At 37.5% G+C, this 23,278-nt stretch overlaps 1 protein-coding gene across 1 annotated transcript in view; it reads right to left on the bottom strand.

Annotated features, from left to right (window-relative positions):
* Positions 1-23,278, bottom strand: part of Cog5 (component of oligomeric golgi complex 5) — a 204,912-nt gene that overhangs the window by 181,290 nt on the left and 344 nt on the right. The window contains exons 2-6 of the mRNA XM_048339804.1: positions 19,798-19,937; positions 16,143-16,200; positions 10,626-10,680; positions 10,459-10,528; positions 1,555-1,675 (exon numbers count right to left, since the gene is read on the bottom strand). Of these exons, the coding sequence (XP_048195761.1) occupies positions 1,555-1,675; positions 10,459-10,528; positions 10,626-10,680; positions 16,143-16,200; positions 19,798-19,937 (444 nt within the window). The remainder of the gene's footprint in view (positions 1-1,554; positions 1,676-10,458; positions 10,529-10,625; positions 10,681-16,142; positions 16,201-19,797; positions 19,938-23,278) is intronic.

The following is a 23,278-nucleotide window of genomic DNA, read 5'->3' as shown; positions in this document are numbered from 1 at the left end:
AAAACAAACAAAAAAAGAAAAAGAAAAAGAAGCCAGGGACAGGGCTCAGGCCCTGAGTTCAAGCCCTAGGACTGGCAAAAAATAAGAAATAAAAAGGAAATAGACCCTTAATATTTGAGGTATAAATAATCAAAAGCCTCTAAATCTATAGAAAATACAATACAACCCATATGGAGGTAGTACATGCCTGAAATCTCAGCTGCTCAGGAGGTAGATATCAGGAAGAATACAGTTCAAGGCCAGCCCAAGCAAGAAGCCATGTCTAAGCCAATAATCCAAATGTGGTGGGTGGTACATACCTATAATCCCAGCTATTCAGATAGAATAGGTAGAAAGATTATAGTGTAGGCTGGTCTCAGCCAAAAGTAAGAAGACCCTATCTAAAAAAATAACTTAAAAAGTGAAAAAGAATGAGTATGTTCTCAAGCAGTAGACACCTGCCTAGCAAGTGCAAGGCCATGAGTTGAAATGCTACCTAATAAGTGGGGGGGGGGGGGCGGGGGGGGAGAGATACCAGTATTATCCACTTAAGAAAAATACCAAGTACTTGAGGTAAAGAAATGACAAAGCCTCATTAAAACACAGGTGTTGGGCATTCCAAATAGATTCACTAGCTATTCAAAATTTTCCCTGAAAAAGTATGAACTGATGCACTGTGGATCTCAAACAGTAAACCTGCTGTCAAGGACCTGCTAAGTGCCTGAAAAAGTAATGAACAAATAACTGGGAGCATGACTGTAGTGGTAGACACCTGCCTAGGCAGTACCAAGTTCTGACTTCAAACCCCAGTGCCACCAAAAAGCAACAAACAAAAAACCCAAAGCAAACAAATGCACCAAATTTTCTTAATTGAACAAATAAAGAATCCTATACATAACATCAACATGGAATTTTTCACCTAAAAAAAATCATTTCTTCTGTAGAAATGAACACTTAAGCTCATATGAAGGCCTATACATAAATGCTTATAGCAGCATATTCATTATTACCAAAACTGAAAAGAACATAAATGTCCTACAAGGAGTGAATCAATAGACACCCTTTACATCAATAGACTAGTATTCCAGCAAATACACAGCAGTAAAACTATTGGTACTCCCAGTATCTCAAACCTTATTGAGCTGGATGAAGAAGAGGCCATCATCAAAAGGTTACATACTTCATCATTTATGTGATACTCCTAGTAAGACAAAACTACAATGATAAGAGAGAAAATCAATGTTTATGGGGAGGGGACAAGTGTAATCATAAAGTGATGAGTGAATGCTGGAGATGATGGACCTGCTCTGTACTATGATTGTGGCGGTGCTGACATAAATCTTATAAGTGTGAAAATTTAAACATCTCTTTGTGAAAAGGAGTCACTTGTACTTTGTGATAAATTTTCAAATGAAACAATATTTCCAAAAAAGGAACTACTTTTACTTATCCATGCTGTGTATACCCAGTCAATTTTTTATTTGTTCTTCAAGACTGTTCATGGAGAGAATGCAAGTTAATAAATCAAGTAATATCTTCAAACCTCTACTAATGTTTTAATCAAAAAGGACTTACCAAGTTCATTGAGACTCTGTGCAGCTTTTGTTATCTCTCTGCTTCCCCCTTGCAGTTGTCCTTGGAGTCTCTTACTGAGATACAAGATGCGAATAATTCTCCGAAGCATATCACAGGCAACCTGTGCACAGATCACAACATTGTAAGTAGTAAGTTAATCCATGAAGTTTGTCATTACTGTTGATATGTGAATCTGTCCATTCTTTCTGGATGCTAAAGATTTATTCATGCTTTTTTTATTTCTCACCCAGAAACAACTAATAACTCCTTAGAAATATCAAATCTCCCAGGAAACACCCAGAAGTACCATAAGTAACCTTTACAAGAAATTAAATTCTTATCCCAAGGGGAAATAATCTGAAATAGAGACACACTATGGAACCCAAAGATCCTTTGCAGTCCCAAACCAGTTTTTTGTTTTTTTTCTCCAGGCCAGTGGTTCTCAGTTTTGACTGAACATTAAATTTAGGTGGACAGGTTTTAAAATTCCAATTATTTTTTACCCCAAGGTGATATCAATGTGCAGACCTTAGTGGATAACTTGTGTGCTAGATTTCCAACTACTACTGCCTCCAGTGCTAGTTTCTCTTTTCTCAGTGCCCCAGGGAGTAGCCTTAAACTTCTCCAAACTTGACTAGTCATTAAAAAATCATCGTGACTCTACTTCAGTTTTCCTAAGGTTTTCTAGCAATAAATAACAAAAGACTTACTAAAACAAAAAACTCACTTTCTGTCACCTTTTATTACCATTTCTATTCAGAGTAAAATTAAAAACAATAAAGACTTAAATATTTCAGGCCACTTTACTACAGAAGCTGGATCGAGAGTAGTTTTCCTGGGGAGAGTGAGGTGAAGGGAGCAGATAGGATAAACAATATATCATGATCATTATTTGACCTCAGCAATGGCAACAAAGCAAAGAGACAACCCATGCTGCAACTCGCCACCATCTTTAACATTTAGCTTTCACTGTCTCTGAAATTCATCCTGCCATATCTGTTTCCTCAAAACTAGTTTTAAGTGAGGCACCAGTGGCTCACACCTGTAATCCTAGTTACTCAAGAGGCTGAGACCTGAGGATTCCTGCTGTTCAAAGACAGACCAGGCAGGAAAGCCTGTGAGACTCTTACCTGCAATTAAAAACTAAGAAAGCAGGAAATGGAGCTATGGCTCAAGTGGTAGCTTTCAGCAAAAAAATCTCAAGGACAGTACCCAGGCCCTGAGTTCTAGCCCCAGGATCAGCACCCATATGCAGGCACGGGCACGGGCGCAAAGACACACCAACATTTTAAGCACTGCAGCCCTCTTAATAATAAATTTTAGTGTCTAGTTAGATTATGTTAATTCTTCTGAGAATAGCATTCAACAAAATCCTCAGTCAACAATTCTTAGCTAATCTATAAGGTATCAACTTTCACCATTTCCCAATGTAGTTGCCTTCACTGCCATCAATTTCCTTTCCTTGTTTCTTATTGTAGTTTATACTTGTATTAAATATGATACAAATAGGCAACTGTGATAACAACCACAAATGTGTCTATACTTTGCCTTCGCACTCCAAGAAAAAAATACTAATATCCTTTTTATTGTAGTAACTTGCTTACTTTTATCTATCGTCTTAGATTTTTTTCATTAATTTATTTATGGCATTGATGGTGAATCAAAGGGCCTTGCACATGCCAAGCAAGCACTCTACCACAGAGCTACATTCTCAGTCATCACTTATGTTTTTATCACTGAAATATAGATGTAAACACCTAAACATTTCATTTGGCTCTAGGTTTCCTTACCACTTTTTTTCAATTTGCAATTTGTGTACTACATTAGATCATCTGTTCTACATGGTTTCCCATGGAATGTTTTGTTTACTGTATTCCCATAGTGCAATTTAATAAGTTTGTCACTCTTGTACATTTCACATAAATTAGTAGGTGGGTGTAGACAGCTTCATCAGCTTCAGGTTTAATATTGTTGGCAAGGTTAATCATTAGGTAGCTGTATAACTGTAACACAAGTATGATTTTCACTTTTTGGTTATTAGCAGACACATATTAAATGTCAAAACCCATTAATCACCTAAGTAATTGCAAAATGTGATATTCCAATTCTACTGTTTCACCTTTAGTTGCTAACACATGAAATTTCTCAGCAAAAAGAAACTTAACTTCATCTACTATTTGTTTACCCAGGGGTGGTATTCAGAGAGAAAAGAATAAATACTTAGGAGGTTAAACCCCAGCACCACCATAAAAAGTATTTTATTTTTCCCTTGCTTTATCAGTTTCCAAAAGGATTTCCAAATATCTACTAATGATGAACAATTAGTGTAGTCTGAGAGGTTTTGTGTTGAGGTTTTTTCCACCATTATGAATACATAGAATAAACATGAGGAATGCTAATTTAATGCAGCTCAAGTACTTATCTGATATCCTAGCTGTCTCTTTTTTGGCTAGTGGTAAACCTCAGAGAGTAAACGACTTTACCCTGTACCTGGTCTAAAAGGTTTCTCAAGATTCAAGACTTGTAGGCTAAATCTAAGACACCTGTCACCCTAGAGTGTTTTCAAGTTGATTCCTGAGATACTTTGTCATAGACACAGTTGTCATGCTACTCTATCCTTCTGGGTATCTGGAACAAAAAATGTTTTAAGATCACTCCGTACATTTCATGCCACAAACTTAAAATTAAAGATATTTTAGAAAAGCCCTGCTTTCTTTTGGGGAGGAATCAGAATTTCAAGACTACATTCTGGAAACTAGGCTTGCTCACTTCTAGGCCCTTTCTTTAGACATAACCATGAAATGTCAGAATTAAAATATGGCATATTCATTGACTTGATTTGGTAATACACAGAAAATATTCTTAGATTAACATTATGCATATACATATACATATAAATTATACATATATAAGGCTTATACTATTTTAAAATAAAGTTAAAATATCTTAAGTTCATGCTGATACTTCCAAATAAAAATCAAATGTACAGAGTGCTTACTTAACCTTCTAGTTTATATCTGTATATTATTCTTCCACTGAAATTGTTGGTTGAGGACAGGGAAAAATTTGAATAATATAAAGTAATTCCCTTGCATGGGAGTAAGAGTTAGAATTATAACATATCCATTTGCTTTGCTGTACTATATATAAAATATATATAATTAGCAAAAATACCATAATAAAAATGTGATTGGTGAAAACAGCTAATATTTTTACATATGCTGTCACATTTTTTCATGTAAATTGTCTTTAATAAGCCATGTAGCCATATTTTATTTTGCAGATCTCATTTAATGCTAGTCCTAACACATAGTATGAGTCCTTAAATTATTATTTTTCCAATTATTTTTACTGTCTGAAATAGATTATCTAGAAGATTTCTAAGAAAAAGTTTATAAGAACAATATTCCTTGCATTCTTGTACATTGCTAGGAGATACACTTGAAATCAGTTTACTTGCCCTATCAATTATCTATAGCTGTATAAAAAACAAGCGTAAAACTTAGCAGCTAAAAGGTATCTTATGCTCTGTGAATCAAGAATTTAGGAAGGATTCAGCCAGTATGATGGTTCTTGCCATAATCCTAGCTACTTGGGAGGCAAGGAACATAAGGCTCACAGTTCAAGGCTAATATGGGCAAAAATCTTGAGAGATCCCCATCTCAAACAATAAAAGCTGGACATGGTAGTACACACCTATGGAAAACATAAGTAGGGGAACAAAATTTGGAAGGGTTCAACTGCTCCATATAGAACCACTTACTATGGTAAGTAAAAAGATAAAAAGAAAATGTATGAAAATATGTGAATAGCTTTATCAAGAAAGCTACTATGGGAACTGGGAATGTGGCTTGGTGGTAGAGTGCTTGTCTAGCATGCATGAAGCCCTGGGTTCAATTCCCCAGTACCACATAACCAAAAAAACAAAAGCTACTATGTATTTTTAAACATTAAAAGTTTTTAAAACCTAAAAGCTGAGAATTTTTAAAAACTCAAATTTTCATCAATAAATTTTATTTAAATTTTCTATATAAAGGATGAAAAGTTCTTCAAATGTTTTTTTTCTGAAAAATTGAGGTAATTCATAAGCAAACATTATTACTAAAATAAGACAAGTGGTGATAATTAAATTCAAGTGATATATTCATGTATATAAATGAAGTCAGAGACTTCTGCTTTGAGTGAATAAAAGACTTTATAGGAAGAAAGTAAAAGTAAAATAAGGATTTTTTTAAGATATAAAAGTACATTTTTTCTAATTGGAGATATAATCCTAGAAACTTTATGTCCAAGGCAAAAATATCCCTCATAGCTATTTCTTGCTTTCCTATACCATACACACTAAAATTAATTAGAAGCTCAAATAAAAGATTAAGCATTAAAATTGGTTTCCCTAATGTTAAAATGTAAATAGCTATACAAATGAATAGAATGGTGTTGATGAAAAGCCCACATACATGCAAACTAAACTAGGAGACTTGTAAAATGAGGAAAATGAGGTAGATGAAGATGGATGATGGAAGGGATGACTGGTAAAATACAGCGTACACATAACTGACATGTTAAATTGAAATCCTTTGTATAACTATTCAAAGAAAACAATGAAAGACTATATTGAAAACATTCCTATATCTTCAAATATAAAAATATTTTAAAGTTTATTGGAAGAAAATTTAGTTTTATTAGGGCAAATTTGTAAGTATATTATCATTTTTCTTAACTTCTAATACTATCCTTTTATGTTAGTTCATTCCTTCAGTAAGAATGGAATGTCAAGAGATTAATACTACGATTTTAGTAAAAAGAAGAAAATTATCTTTAAAATACTCTTTAAAAAGCAGTACTTAAAATTTAATAATGGGATTATGGGGGGGACGGCTGGAGTTTTTAATTGTTTTGTGCTTCGCAGTGCTGGGCACCAAATTGAGGGTCTTTTATATGCTAAGCAAGAACTCTAATCCATGCACATTATCTCTAGCTCACTAATATTTTAATATATCTTTTAAGATAAAACTAAAACACTAGCTACCTGTAAAGAACTTTTACACTGCCTACAAACACTTACACTGACTACAAACATCTTCAGGAAAGCAGATTGAGCACATCAGTATAAATTCACCACATTTCAATCTCAGGATCATTATATAATCTAACCACAATTGATTAGACCAAGGAAACAAGGCTAGCTGATAAGAAGCCACTCAAAGTCTGTCCCCTGTTGTTAATGCCACTTCCTAGTATAAGAAGTACCCAAACCTGCTACTTGGGTAAGTAAGAAACAATTGAAACGAAGTTGGCAATAAGTGGAAGCCTTGAGGTAAAAGGCAGAGTGAACAGAACATTGAGAAAGTGAGAAGAATGACAGTTAACCCACAGCAGGAGTAAACAAAAGTCCAAAGAAGTAGATAAGGAAGAAAGAGTAAATATAAACTGAAGTATAGGAAAAGATGATTGTCAGGCTGTGTTACAGGCTCCATATTTATGTAGCCATTAAAATAGGTATCTTATACACGAGGCCCTAGGTTCGATTCCCCAGCACCACATATACAGAAAAACGGCCAGAAGTGGCGCTGTGGCTCAAGTGGCAGAGTGCTAGCCTTGAGCGGGAAGAAGCCAGGGACAGTGCTCAGGCCCTGAGTCCAAGGCCCAGGACTGGCCAAAAAAAATAGGTATCTTAGGGGCTGGGGTTATGGCCTAGTGGCAAGAGAGCTTGCCTCCCATACATGAAGCCCTAGGTTCGATTCCCCAGCACCGCATATACATAAAACGGCCAGAAGGGGTGCTGTGGCTCAAGTGGCAGAGTGCTAGCTTGACCAAAAGAAAGCCAGGGACAGTGCTCAGGCCCTGAGCCCAAGGCCCAGGACTGGGGGAAAAAAAAAAAAATAGGTATCTTAGGCTGGAAATGTGGCTTAGTGGTAGAGTGCTTGCCTAGCATGCATGAAGCCCTGGGTTCAATTCCTCAGTACCACATAAACAGAAAAGGCCAGAAGACAGGTATCTGTAGTTCCTCACTGCCCAGAAAATGTACATTTAACTGGCTGTCCCTGAAATAACTGAAAGTATCTCATATCCACTACTAGAAAAGACCAAACATCCAATCTCTTCTCTTTTTTGGGGGGGGTCAGTTGTGGGGCTTGAACTCTTGGCCTGGGTACTGTCCCTGAGCTCTCTTTGCTCAAGGCTAGCACTCTACCACTTTGAGCACCACTTCCGGTTTTCTGGTAGTTAATTGGAGATGAGTCTCATAGACTTTTCTGCCCAGGCTGGTTCTGAACCATTATCCTAAGATCTCAGCCTCCTGAGTAACTAGGATTATAGGTGTGAGCCACCAGAGCCCAGTGATCTCTTTTCTTGCTCTTTACTGCCAAGCCATGAAGTGAAACTTTTCCTCCACCACACACTCCCACCATAATGTGCTGTGCCATCACAAACCCACCAAAGCAATGGGCTCAATCATGGGCAGAAACCCCCGAACTGTGAGCAAAAGTAGCTTTTCTTCTTATGAGCTGATTGTCACATGTTTGTTATAGTAATAGAAGCTAACAACACAAAAGGAAAGACAACCCAATTCTAAGATCAGCAATGAATTTGAAGACATCATTCCAGAAGTATAAGTGGATAACTGGCATGATAAAACATATTTAGTATCATTAGAACTTAGAAAAAAATGCAAATTAAAAGGACAATAAGATACTACTAGATATATATAGTAGGATACATCTATCAATGAAAAAAATGTGTTGCCAAGAAATTAAAGCCCTTTATGCATTACTGATAGGAATGGAATACAGTGCAGCTCCCTTGGGAACAGTTTGGCATTCCTTAAAATGCTACTCATAGGGGCTGAGGAGATGGCCTAGTGGCAAGAGTGCTTGCCTCATATACATGAGGCCTGGGTTCAATTCCCCAGCACCACATATACAGAAAACGGCCAGAAGTGGCACTGTGGCTCAAGTGGCAGAGTGCTAGCCTTGAGCAAAAAGAAGCCAGGGACAGTGCTCAGGCCCTGAGTCCAAGGCCCAGGACTGGCCAAAAAAAGAAAAAAAAATGCTACACATAATCTTATGAGTTATATACTCTCAATGATATACATACTCAAGAAAATTTATGTCCACATAAAAACTGATACATACAAAACTTGTCCACAGAGATATTGAAGAATGTTTTCCAGCTTTTTTTCTGTTTTTCTGTTCAGAGGCTGTTTTGTAGGTGACTGAAACTGTTGGCTAGAACATGAGAGAGTGGGTATTATTCTGCCTACCACAGCTCCTGGCTAGCTTAGTCACCAGCCACCACTGCCCAAATGCAGTTAGGCAGGGATCAGGATTTGGTCACTGCCACTACTGCTCCAGAGGTTCCCACACCAGGCCAATATACCATCATTGCAGGAGTAGCTTCTTCCATTTCTAAGACCATTTGTCACCACTTCAGCTACTGTTCTGAAATCAACACTACCATTCTGAAATCCACTATCATGATGTCCGTTCAGACTTTGGATTTTTCTGTAGCCTCCTGTGGTGGCAGTGATAAGCATTCTTCCACACGATGATGGCTGAGTGCAGGTAGACCCAACACATGTGCACATACCACACCAACTGCAAACTCCAGTTCTAGGAGCCAAGAACTAGCATGATATTATCAAACTTTTGTAGACAAATACTGACTGTGAACCAGAAGAAAACCAGAAAAACCTTACTCCCTATACTGCCTCCCTTTTGTTTCAACATTAAGCTCCAATAAAAACTGATTCAGATGGTTGCCTTGCCTTTTCATATAATCCAACAGAGGAACCCTCCTGAGCTAAGTCGGTAGCACACAAAGCTGGCAAAACTAAAGGAAATTACCCTTAATCTTGCTATATTTTTTATCTGAAAGAATTTACTTAGCTAAGCACAGTGACTTACACTGCAAACATGCATCCTAACTAATTAGGAGGCAAATATATGTCCAGGCAAGTCCAGGCAAAAAGTTTGTAAGGTCTTCACCTTGACCAACAAAAAGGTGGAAGGGACAGGGAACACTTATCATCCCAGCTACATGAGAGTATAAATAGGAAGAATGCAGTTCTAAAAGCAGGCCAAAGGGAAAAGGCAAGGCCCTACAGGCACTGGTGACTCATACCTGTAATCCTAGCTACCCACGAGGCTAGGTCTGTGAATCCTGTACAGCTCAAGGCCAGCTTGAGCAGAAAAGTCCATGAGACTTTTATCTCTAATAAACTACTCAGAAAAAGCCAGAAGTGGCTCTATGGCTCAAGTGGTAGAACACTAGCCTTGAGCCAAAGAAGCTTAAGACAGTGCCCATGCTCTGAGTTCAAGCCTCAGGATCAGCATAAAAAATAAACAAACAAACCAGACAAGATAGGGCCGGAGAAGGACTAGAAGATGCCTGCCTAGGAAGCTCACAACCCTGAGTTCAAAATCCAGTACTGTCAAATAAAGGGGAAAAAAATTACCTGATTTATAGGTTGAAACAAGACTCCATTACAAAAGCAAAATCAAAATAATAATAAATTTTTTGAGTTGTTGGGGTTTTTTTTTGCCAGTCCTGGGGCTTGAACTCAGCGCCTGAGCATTATCCCTGGCTTCTTTTTGCTCAAGGCTAGCATTCTACCACTTGAGCCACAGCGCCACTTCTGGCCTTTTCTATATATGTGGTGCTGAGGAATTGAACCCAGGGCTTCGTGTATATGAAGCGAGCACTTTACCACTAGGCCATATTCCCAGCCCTAGTATGTTTTTTAATACTCTCGATTTACACTTTGTAAAACGGTTTCTAAAAGCTTTTTATTATTTCCTTTTTTCTCTTGCATTATATACCCATTCTCTTCTGTACTTGTTCTCTTGAAATTTGCTGACTTACAAAAACATGAGTAAGTATAAATAAGTAAAAGTGAGAACCTACCTGAAGTCTTGCTAGTTGTGCAGTACGGGCTACTATTTTATTGTAAGGCTCAACAATTTTCACTTTCATCCTAAGAGAAAACAGAGAGAGTAATGAAAATAAAATAATTTTCAAAATACTGAAAGAAATACTTTCATGCCATGTATTTATAAAATGAACAACAGTACCTATCAACAGCTCCTTGTAAAGCCCCAATTCTTGTCTGCATCATCTGAAGAACACCTAGGAAAACAAATCAGGTTACATTAACTTGATAAATTTACAAGGACTCATGCTGTGTAAAGAAAGCAAATTAAAACAAAACTTACAAGTTTAATTTTTTTCTGCTGCCATCCTAATCTAAGCAACCAAATGTCTTCAACTTGAACAGTAATAAAAGCCGGTAACTGCCTTTCCTCCAATCCATAAAATCAGATGTGACCAGATAATAGACAGAGGTTTCTGAGTTAGGGTGATGAAAAGTCTTGAAACTAGACAATGGTAGTGATTATACAACATTGTAAATACACTTAATGCTATTGAATTGTACATTTTAAAACAGTTAAAATGGTAATATTTATGTACGTCTTACCAAAATTACACAAAAAAACCCTGACTCATTTTTTAAAGTTCAAATTATAAAACTGTATCATACCAATCTTCTGCTGAAAATCTTTCCATGGCCTCTAGTTCACTCTAATATAAAAACTATAGTCCATCTGAATTACTTATACCATCATCTATCCAATTATTTAGGCTAAAATCCTAGGAATCACTGGTTGTGACTCTTCTTTTAGTACTTGGAACTCCATCAATAAACCCTATCAGCTCTGCTTCCATTTTATCCATATCAACTTCTCTCTTTTTGTATATAACTACTGTATCCCAAAGCATCATTGTCTAGAACCAATCTCATTAAATTATGAATCTCAAAATACTCTAGTGGTCTTCCCAGGCATTTAGCATTAAATAAAAATTTCTTTCCAAGAACTTTGTGATTCTCTTCCTCATTCACTAAACTCTTTCATGAACTGTTATTCTAGACTTCTTTCTACACCCCAGAGGTATCAAATTAATTCTTTCCTTCCCAAAGCTTTTAACACTTTTCTCCCCAGATCTTCACATGATGGCACTTTCTCATCATTCGAATCTGATTTCAAAAGTGAACTTCTCAAAAAGGCCTTTCTGGACACTAAAGATAGTGGAAGACTTTTCTTCCTCCATATCATCACCTGTCTGGTTGTCTTTGTAGGACTTAAAAATATCTGAAGTTACTCTTCATACTTTTAAAAATAAATCTACCTCTTATATGAAACATAAGCTCCTACGAACAAAGACTATCCACTGTTTACACATGCCAGCTACCTACCAATCACTAGATTACTATTTGATTCACTTAGTGAACAAATGAATGAATGGGATCTCACTTACTAAAACAGGCTTCATAAATGAAACCTAGCAACTTACTGTAAGGTTCGCAGGAAAGGAAACCCACCAGATGGTTCAGGCAGAGAAGAGTTTATTGGGGGGGGGGAGGGCAAACTGCCTTCTCACACAAGATGGAGGCATGAGGAGACAGGGGAAGGAAGAAGAGAAAAAGTGGGAAAAGAACAAGAGAGAAAAAGAAAAGAGTAGAGACTGTGTTGGACCGGATTATATAGAAAAAAGTGGGAGATGTGGCCAGGTGGATCAGATGTGACCTCAGAGAAGGGGGAAGTAACTGCCTCCAGGTATGCCAGTTATCTAGGTAACTCGGGTACTGGGCGGACAAATGGGGTGGGGGGTGGGGGCATCTGCATGGAGCCCTCCTGGGGGTGGACCTTACCTTCCAGCCTTTTAATAATTATGAAAAAGGGCGCCGACTCTCTCTGGCTACTTCCAGCTGGCAATGGGTGTGGACATGAGGGGTAAAAGGCAGAAATGTGGCTCCTCTGGAAGAAGGCAAGCAGCAACTGTCTGTCCCTTGGTGGTAGATGCCAGCCCTTGAATGAAGCCTGGAAGAAGTCTCATGAGGCAGAGGCTGTAACTTATTAGGAATTGATCACAGATACTTGTCAGAGTTATTTCTCTAAAACCATCTTCTTTTTCCTTTGGCTTGTGGAGTAGGTCAAAGCCATAATGGCTAGCCTTTGAGAGGGAACCTAGGAGGGTCTCTGGAACCCAGCCTGCATCACACTGTTGAGGGCACAAGCCAAAAGGTTGGGCCATTCAGACTGATTTTCTACCCTGTTTATGTCTTTGTGGACCCCCATCTATGTCCTTATGGACTCCTAAGTCCTCACCAGACTATTCCATAAAGTCAGAATGCCTCATAGGCTAGAAAATCATTCTCAATGGCCCAACTTTTTGGCTTGTGCCCACAACAGTGCGATGCAGGCTGGGTTTCAGAGACCCTTGTAGGTTCTCTCTCAAAGGCTAGCCATTATGGCTTTGATCTACTCCACAAGCCAAAGGAAAAAGCAGATGGTTTTAGAGAAATAACTCTGACAAGTATCTGTGGTCAATTCCTAATAAATTACAGCCTCTGCCTCATGAGACTTCTTCCAGGCTTCATTGAAGGCCACATTTCCGTCTTTTACCCCTAATAGCCATACCCCTTGCCAGCTGGAAGTAGCCAGAGAGAGTCGGCGCCCTTTTTCACAATTATTTAAAGGCTGGAATGTAATGTCCACCCCCGGGAGGGCTCCATGCAGATGCCCCCCACCTGTTTAAGTCTGCGCCTAGTACCTGAGTTACCTAGGTAACAGGCACACCTGGAGACAGTCACTTTTCCCTTTTCTGAGGTCACATCTGATCTACCTGGCCACATCTCCCACTTTTTCCTATATAATCCAGTCCAACACAGTCTCCACTCTTTTTCTCTCTTGCTTTCCCCACTTTTTCTCTTCTTCCTTCCCCTGTCTCCTCATGCCTCCATCTTGTGTGGGAAGGCAGTTTGCCCCCCCAATAAACTCTTCTCTGCCTGAACCATGTGGTGGGTTTCCTTTCCTGCAAAACTTACACTTACATGGCAAATTTTTTATATGTGTTGAAAAAAAGAAAAGCAGATAAAGTAGAAGTTTCAATGAAGATTCAAATTTTCTAAATACACACAGTACTTTTCAGCACATAGTACTTAGAAATATACTACACTAGGCTAGGGCAAGGCTAAAGTGGTGGAGAGCCTACCTTAGGGCCTGGCAAGCCCAGGCCCTAAGTTTAAATCCCACTACTGCTAAAAGAATTATATGCTAAAATGAATACTAACCAATTTATATTTAGGTTTTTGATAGACAATCTAGAAAACATGATTAGATTACCTAGCAATTCAAAAAAGCCAACGTTTGGTATTTTGTACATTCATCCAATGTTTAGTCATTTTAACTCAAACAATATATAGATAGACAAGCAGATATAAAAACACACACACAATTGCCAGTGCCAGGAACCAAACCCAGGACATCACACATAATATGCAAGTGCAATAAGCTACACTCAGTCCTTCGTGTATTAAATGTTGTAATTCCTGAAAGGTATTATGAAAAAATCAAGCTCTGATAACACACACGTAATCCTAGCTACTGAGAACGAAGACACTGGGAGAAGCCAGGCCAGCCGAGGTGAAAATTTCCTTAATCTCATCTCAACAGTTAAGCTGGGCATGGTGATGCACATATCCCAGCTACGGTAGGAAGTGTAAATAGGAGGATTATAGTACAAGCAGTCCAAGGCAAAAAGCAAGTCTCAAAAAAAAAAAAATAAGGAAAAAGGGTTGGAGGCATGGCTCAAGAGGTAGATCGCCTACCTACAACTGCAAAGCCTTCAGTTCAAATACCAGCAAATCCAGAAAAAATTATGGGAAAATAGGCATATTATAGGACTGAAAGGCATATAAGAAAACCATAGTGAAAATCCTTCTATTGTAATGGTTCATCTATACATATAAAACTTAGAACCAGGGGCTGGGGATATAGCCTAGTGGCAAGAGTGCCTGCCTCGGATACACGAGGCCCTAGGTTCGATTCCCCAGCACCACATATGCAGAAAACGGCCAGAAGCGGCACTGTGGCTCAAGTGGCAGAGTGCTAGCCTTGAGCAAAAAGAAGCCAGGGACAGTGCTCAGGCCCTGAGTCCAAGGCCCAGGACTGGCCAAAAAAAAAAAAAACTTAGAACCAAAGTATTACCATACTTCAATATGTTTTCACAAATGGAAAATTCATTTTCTTGAAAAACTACTACTAAAATATTATTTGTTACCAGAAATTCATAAAAAGTACATTTCTTTTTTTTTTTTTTTTTTTTTTTTTTTTTTTTTTTTTTTTTGGCCAGTCCTGGGGCTTGGACTCAGGGCCTGAGCACTGTCCCTGGCTTCTTCCCGCTCAAGGCTAGCACTCTGCCACTTGAGCCACAGCGCCGCTTCTGGCCGTTTTCTGTATATGTGGTGCTGGGGAATCGAACCTAGGGCCTCGTGTATCCGAGGCAGGCACTCTTGCCACTAGGCTATATCCCCAGCCCAAAAGTACATTTCTAATACTAGATGAATCAGTACTGAGAGCCTCTTAATTTCCCCAAGAACACAGTCTATTATACCAAAAATACTAAGTTATTCAGCAGATGTCTAAAAAACAGTGTACATTCTAAGATGTTAGTACCTTTGAGTACATGAGAAATTGCAGGAGACCACTAAAGAATATTGCCAACACAAAAACAATATTATCCCTTCCTTAAGAATTTGAACAACATAGGGCAATATCATTTAGCCTTCTCTTAATGTGTAATTATTATGTGTGATTTAGTAATAGCAATCACAGCATGAGTAATAATGTGCAACACAAAAGTAACATTTCATATTTATGAGTAGTTTAATAAAGAGAGAATGAAAAATTCATTAAAAAATTGATCAAACAAAAGGAAAGGATTCATACAAATAAAAATCCAATATACTGGGCCGAGGATATGGCCCAGTGGTAAGAGTGCTTGCCTCGAATACATGAAGTCCTGGGTTCAACTCCCCAGCACCACATATACAGAAAATGGCCAGAAGTGGCACTGTGGCTCAAGTGGCAGAGTGCTAGCCTTGAGCACAAAGAAGCCAGGGATAGTGCTCAGGCCCTGAGTCCAAGGCCCAGGACTGCAAAAAAAAAAAAAAAAAAAAAATCCAATGCATTATTATTCAACCACAATTATATTGGTAAGAGCTTCAAAGAAAAATAGAAAAATCAGCAAAGCATTTAAAACTACTACCACCTACTCTGGTGCTGTTGGTAGTTTTCATTACAACTGACTAACACTTATTGGAGTACTCTGTGGGTGCATTGCTGTATAGATTTTGCTAACTCATTTAAATCCTCAGACTAATGTAGTTTGGGTACATATTAATACTCCTGTTTCATAGATAGGAAAACTTAAGGCATAGAAGGAATAACTAGTTTACCCAAAGTCATATATCTGATAAATAATAAAACAAGGATTTGAACCCAGATAATTAGCTCAAGGGTAAGTCAACTAAAGTTTACTTAAGTTGTTTATGGTAGAACATAGTCACCATATTCATTTCCATATTATCTTGCTGGCTATTTTCAAACCACTATGTTAGAGCTTAGTAGCTGCATCACAAACTTAGGACCCAAAAATCTAAACGTATTTACTATATAACTCTCAAAATAAAAAGTTTGCCAATCCCAGGTCTAGTGCCATTTGATATATGATAATTCACAAAAACATACCTTCCAAAGACTCAATCCCAGTTGCTTGTGCCAGTAAATCTTCATGTCTTGCAACAACCTAAAAAAAAAAATCAAGAACAAATAATCAGTATTTTCTCTATTAGGCATTTTTCTCTGTGACCACAAGAAGAAATAAAGGTCTCAGTTGGTGTATAAAGGGGACAAATACAAAAACAAAGGCTATGAATTTATGCTTATTAGTGGGAAGACACACATTTACAGTTCAATATAGCAAGAACGGATTGCTACCTTTTTACTAGCTCTGTCCATAGTCTGTCTGAGCTGCAAACACAAAATATTCCCTATTTCACTAGTAGGTAGTTTCTAAAGAACAAAGATTCATTGTTCACAGCTCAAGACAATGGGAAGTCCAAATCTGAGTAAGGTAGATATTCCTCATAAATGGTGCATTCTATAATTCCATGGAAGGGCAGTCTCATTTAGGCCTCTCAGAAATGGACTAATCAAGTCTGATAAGTCCCACCTCCTAATACTAATGCAATGATAATATAGTTCCTTAACATTTGAAGTTTGGGGGAACATTCAGACCATAGCAAGCCCTTTGCTTTCCCCATTTTAAACATGGAGTTGTGTAAAATGTAGAAAAATGAGCTAATTCTTCACCTGCTATTATTGTACTTGCCCTTAAAAAAGTGTGTTCTATCATCAGGTTCTCTTGGTTCTTGGACATAATTTCAACATCAAGGTTACATCCTAATTTGGAAAGATAAATTACTCAGTGCTCTTCTATCCCTTCTCCCTGAGTAAGTTCTCTTCGCTACAAATGGTTGATACTTGGTACTTTTATGAAAATTAAGGTAATGTAAGGACAAAGGCTCAAGTGGAAGAGTACCTACATAAGCCCCTGAGTTCAAACTCCTATACCACCACAAAAAGAAAAGAAAGAAGGGAAAGGGGAAAGGAAAGGAAGGAAAAGACAAATAGAGCAATATGGATGGTCATAATCAAAGTAATGATATAAAAAGGATTAGAAGGTTAAAGACTAGTTACAAAAGATTCCTAGAAACATGAAGAAATCACACAAATCTTTATAGTACAGGAATCATTATCATTGTGCACCCTTTATTTCAGTGAGTATAAAGCTGTTGCATGTCTAGTTGATAAATCAACATTTATTGAAATCATCAAAGATTCATTCACCTCATTCTTCATTTTGGTTTGTACTGGGTAGCAATGTTATCAAGTCTTTCCCTATCATATCCATCTTACACATATGTTTGTCAGTCTTCTGTACTTTTCTTTCAAAGACTGCAAAAAGACTGAATTTTCCACCTTTTAAGGTGGTCATCAATGTACATCAACCTAACAAGACTAATTTTCTTTTAATTCTCTATGTTCCTTTACCCTGTGACACTTTAGAAAGGTTAAAAGGCCTAAAAATTACACTTTCATAGACTCCCTTGAAGCCAACCAGATGAATTTCTAAGAAATGTAGAAGACAGAAGAAAGATGAAAGCTATTTCCATTTCTGTTTCAGCAAGTAGGCAAGGTGCTGTGACCTGAGGATTTACAGACAGTTGAGAGAGCCACCTGGATAATTCCAGTGTTGGTAACCAGCTATGTAGAAACAGAATTTTGGCAGTAACATAAGAAGAGAACTTCCAGGCCTCTTTATTGCATAGATGGTACTTCCCTCAACTCAGTCCACTGGATATTCATGCAATAATTTCAAAAATAACCAGTTCCATGTTAAACATTTTCCTAGACAAGAAGCAGTGGCTCAAAACTATCATCTCAACTACTCAGGAAGAAGAGATCAAGAGGATTTGGTTCCAGTTATCAAGACTATCTCGGTCAATAAGTTCGGCATGGTAACATGAACTAGCATTCCTACTCTGCAGGAAGCATAAACAGGAAGATCATAGTCATGGGGCCAGCCTCAGCAAGATCCTACCTGAAAAAAAGCAAGAAGGGTTGGGGAAGTGGCTGAAGTGGTAGCAAGTCCAAGCACAAGGCCTGAATTCAAACCCTAGTAAAACTCAAAATAAAAATATTAAAAAGCCTTTCTAACTTTCTGCTTTAAGTACTAAAGAGTGGTTTAAATTTCTGATACGAAGCTCTGCCTCAGAGTAAACTTTTTGCACCTTTAATCATCTCATTGGTATTTTAAATCATTTTTATATTTCATTTGGTTAATATCATGCGAATTTCGTTTCTATAGGTCACCAATTATAGAAAGTTCAGATCTCTTATTAGAATTCAAAAACCTCTTTGACCTCACATTCTAAACTACTGTATGTGTAATTTGTCCCACTGAAAAGATGCTAAATAAATTTTAAACTGTTAAATAACTCACACTGCTCTACACAATTCTTATTGATTACTAAAAAGGAATACAAGCAATAAGAAAAATAACAAGCATAGGACAGAAATGTTTTTTTTAAAAAAAAAAAAACCTCCTAAGAAGGAAAGGCAAAATTAAGTACATTCTCCTCCTCCTATGAATACCTATTCATCCTATTTAATGACTTCATTTGCTAGCCATTATTTCTGTCTCTATCTTCCACTGATCTATGAGTTATTGGAGAGTCAAGAACTCACGTCTCTACCTTGACAGCCTACTCAAAGCCTGACAAGTATCTTCTAAATATTTGCCAATAAGCAAACTTTTTAATTTGTTCCTCTTCTTTTTTTTGGGGGGGGGGGTGGGGTTTGAGGAGGGCTGTCTTGGGGCTTGAACTCAGGGCCCACGTGCTGTCCCTGGGCCTCTTTGTGCTAGAGCTAGGGCTCTACCACTTGAGACACAGCATCATTTCCAGCTTTTCCTAAGTAGTCATGGACTTTATTGCCTGGGCTGACTTCGAACTGTGATCCTCAGATCTCAGCTTCCTGAGTAGCTAGGATTACAGGCATGAGCCACCAGTACCAGGCCAAGTTCATTTTATTGACAAAAAAAATAAGTCACAACTAAGCATGTATGTTTCATGATATACCAGATCTATTTACCAAGTTTCCTGGTAAATAACTCACATATTTGTTCATTCATCTTAAGTCTTAAGTAACTACAAAGACAAAAGGCATAAAAAAGGAAATATAAAGCTACTCTATAAAAATTACAGAATTAAGAAAGAGAAAGCCATTTCAACATTACTTGATGGATTTATCATATTAAATAAGAAAAAAAAATCAAAGATATTAGATAATATGAAAGTCAGTTAACAAGTAGCTGAGATTGGGATGCATCTACTAATTGCCTATGATGTGCTCTACATACCACATCAACCCATACACACACAGCATTCATTATTAGCTGTCTAATTCAGAAAATATTACACTTCGTTATTACAGACGTAAACAGCCAATTTAACATCCTAAAGTTTCTTATCCATATTGTGCTACTTCTAAAATCCCATTTTCTACTACCTTTCCTAAAGACACTCTATTTATTGCTGACTATATCCACATCTATTTAGGAGGTAAACAGAAAGAACAAATAAAACTTTCCGGGAAGGTAGGTGTATTCATTTTCAACTAACAAAAGGAACTCCATAAAAAAGTAATTTGAAAAAAAGTTACACTTGTAAGTTATGTATTTGTTCATGTAGAGAGGCATTTACATAATAGTGATATTATAAAAAGGCCAAAGTATCACTTTACAATGAATAATCTGTATGATCCAGAAGAATTATATTACCTGTAAGTGTAGTTCTTTATCCAACTGACTGATTCCTTGGGCAAGTTTTGCTAGTTGCTCAGCAATTACAGCTTGATGAATAGACTGGGAAGTATAAGTCTTTACATCAAAGTCTTCATTTAAAAAGTCACTGTAGCACTCTAGCAAAAAAAGGAAAATCTTTATGTTAAACCATAGTTACAAAACTACAAAACGATTACAGGCAAAATTAGCCTATTTTGGTATCTTATACTTGTAAGCTTCCTATAGTAATGAGGAAGAACTGGAGCAGGCATTAACAACAACAAAAAAAAATTAGTAATACTCCTGAGAGCTTAATATACCAGATACTGATCTAAGTACTGTACACACACAGACCCATTCAATCCTCACATTATCCTGTTGAAACTATTATTTTCCTCATTACACAGATGAGGAACAGGCACAGAGCTTGTCCAATGTCACTGGGGTTTCAACTTGGGAAGTTTTGTTGCTGAGTCCACGCTGTGAACCACTTTTCCACTTGTTGTGAAATCAAAACAAAGGAAAACACTGAGAGAAGAGTGAAAAAACAACCATTAACCATGCCTTTTATTCTAAGAAAATGAGGTCATTTCCAGGGAGAATACAAAAGGAAATTACCTATTTGTAGTATTTATTGAGGATCCAAGGGAAAATTGAAGCTTGGTGACATCACCCATCACCCAGCCTCTCTCCTTACAAACAGACCTGACTGAACAACTATTCTTACATCAACCTGGCCATACAACTTCTAAAGAAGTAGTCCTACCAACAGATCTAATTCCATCAGTATTCCACAGCTCACTAGCAACAGCAGTCACAACTTCTCAGACACTGTCACCAGACTGCAGAAACTCCAAAATGGTAAGGGAGAGTCTGAGGCAACACAAACAGAAGCAAAGGAGATATCCGATCTAGCAAGGATGGGCCAAGATAGAAACTGAGAAAGCAATACCAACCACATCACATAAAACACATAGGAGACAAAGTACAGTCTGAGGACCAGCATAATGCTGTTATCAGTCAAATTTCATATAGAAAATCTTGTTGTGAGGCCCTAACTGGCATGGCCAGCTAATCCAGAGGAAAGCATAGCAATTATGACCCCAGAATTGTAGGGCCCCTATAGAGAACAAACTGAGTTGGGGGGACCTGGGAGTTGCAGCATGCCACACATTAAATAGTGAGTGACTGGGGACTATGTGGTTGAAAGCCTCACCTATAATCAGAACACTAAGCCTACCTTCCTACTCTAGAGAACCAGTTGAGGACTCAGAGCAGCCATCATCCTCCTGATCTGACTCTAAGCCAGGATCCCCTGGCAGGAATAACTCCTTCAGACTATTAAGAAAAGTACAGCAGAGAGCAAACTCGGTTTTTCTTTTTTCTTTTTCCCTCTTCTTTGGGTCTTTGTCTTTTTTTACTTTTTTCTGCGTATTCTCACTTTTGTCTCAGGTAAGGCCCTATTTCAAAATAATCCAGGACAGCAGCGCTAGTGACATCACTTCAAGCCATGGTAAAGTAGTCCACCCAAACCAAGTAGTCCAAACCAAACCAAGTAGTTTCCAAAAACTAAAAACGGACCTATTGTATGATCCTACTATACCACTCTTAGGTGTGTATGTGTGCATATATATATATGAGTGTAAAACAATATACAAGAGAGGTACCTGCAGGCATGTTTAATGAAGCACTATTCACAATAATCAAGCTTTGGAAGTAGCCTCTGTGAGCAACAACTGATGAATAGATAACAAAAATGTGGTACATATACACAAGGGAGCATTACTCAGCCATAAAAAGAAAAAAATTAATTATATGCAAGAAAGTGAATATAAGTATAGACCATCATATTGTCAAGCTCAAAGGGTCAAATTACATATATTTTTGCTCATCTATGGAATTTAGACCTAAAATAATAATAGTAATAATGATAATAGGATATAAGCATAAAGTGAGGACTGTCAAGAGAGAGTAAAGAGGAAAAGGAAGATTCTGAGTGTGAGTAGGATCAATACATTTTGCACACACAGATCACCCAGAGAATAAAAGTTTTAAAATATAAAATCCATACTCCACGAGGGAAGTATTTCAAGAACAAAAGCATGCTCTTTACAAGTTTAACTGAGGACCAAAAGTATTCCTTTGATTTATTCTGCAGAAAATCATTTGAAACATTGCAAAATAATTTGAATGGTACAAAATGTGAGTGACTGGGTGTCTAAGGAGACAAGGAGAAAATCCAGAGCACCACAGGAGGAACTGTCCTTAGGAAGAGGCGGAAATTGTTTCAGTTTTATTTGAAAATGAAACGGGGGGGGGGGGGGAGATCTAGATGATTTAGGTTCAGGTCAAATTTGAAGGTTTGATGGCAAAGACAGGAGGAAGTTCACATCTAAGTCTAATTTATAATGAAGTTGAGTCATTTTTTTTAAACTTAAACAGAGACTTAAGAAAAGAAAGAAGATGTAAATACTACTGTGGACAACTGCAAAGAGAATTAAATAGGAAAATAGAGAAAACATATTTAAGGATAATTTACTCTCCCAAAACTGGAAAAACTCAAGTACAGCTCACTGAAACACATATGTACACTTGCAACTTATTGCTCCTTATACTTGTTCACCTGGGTGAAGTCCTAGTTACATTTCAAAACTATAACTAGTAAGGCACTCTTTAACCTATCTCTAACCATTAGTTATCATCCTCTATTTTCATGCTCTTCTTTGTACATATAACCTTACTAATACTCCTACAACACTATCAAGTTTATCTTAACTGCTTAACAAAGTAGTTTCCCCTCCTCATAGTGAGCTACTTGAAAACAGAAATTTCAGTATAAAACTTGATTAAACTGGATTTCAATTACAATGCAAAAAATGTATTCGACAGAGACCCTAACCTAAAGGATCTAACACAATCTAGTTCAGAACACATCATTGTTTGACCAAAGCCCCTAAGTTACCCCCCAAAAAGGCAATTATGACACTAGTGAAAAGAGAAAATACAGTAATTTAGAATTTAATTTCAATCATTCATAAGTCGCTTTGGTCTATATGTATGCATCTGATTCCTACGGTGATGTTCAATCTTAGAAGCATTCTGCACCTGCTATCTGCAAGATACTGCATTATTATGCTGCGAAAACTAACTGGGGGAGGGTTACAATACAGTGAGGTGATGAAAGCAAGTATACAAATGATTTCAATACAAGGTAGAATGAGATGTCGATTAAGAAAAAAATTAGAACAAGTTGAGGCAGGCCTTATGTTTACCATTTGAAATGTGAACTTTAATCTGAACTGGACGATACAACTGTACTTTCAAGTGTACTATATCTATCTGGTTATGTGTGACTCGAACTCTTCAACCTTTTAGTCAACAACTGTGGCAGATGGCGGTGACTGCCAACATTGGACCACTGGGTGCCGGGTCCTAGAACTTCAGAGACGCGGGAGGACCTAGTTGAAACTGGAGCCAC

Source organism: Perognathus longimembris, chromosome 2 (genome assembly GCF_023159225.1).
Source record: "Perognathus longimembris pacificus isolate PPM17 chromosome 2, ASM2315922v1, whole genome shotgun sequence".
NCBI lineage: Eukaryota > Metazoa > Chordata > Mammalia > Rodentia > Heteromyidae > Perognathus > Perognathus longimembris.
Note: the sequence above shows the minus strand (reverse complement) of the source record. Positions and strands in the feature narration are given on the sequence as shown.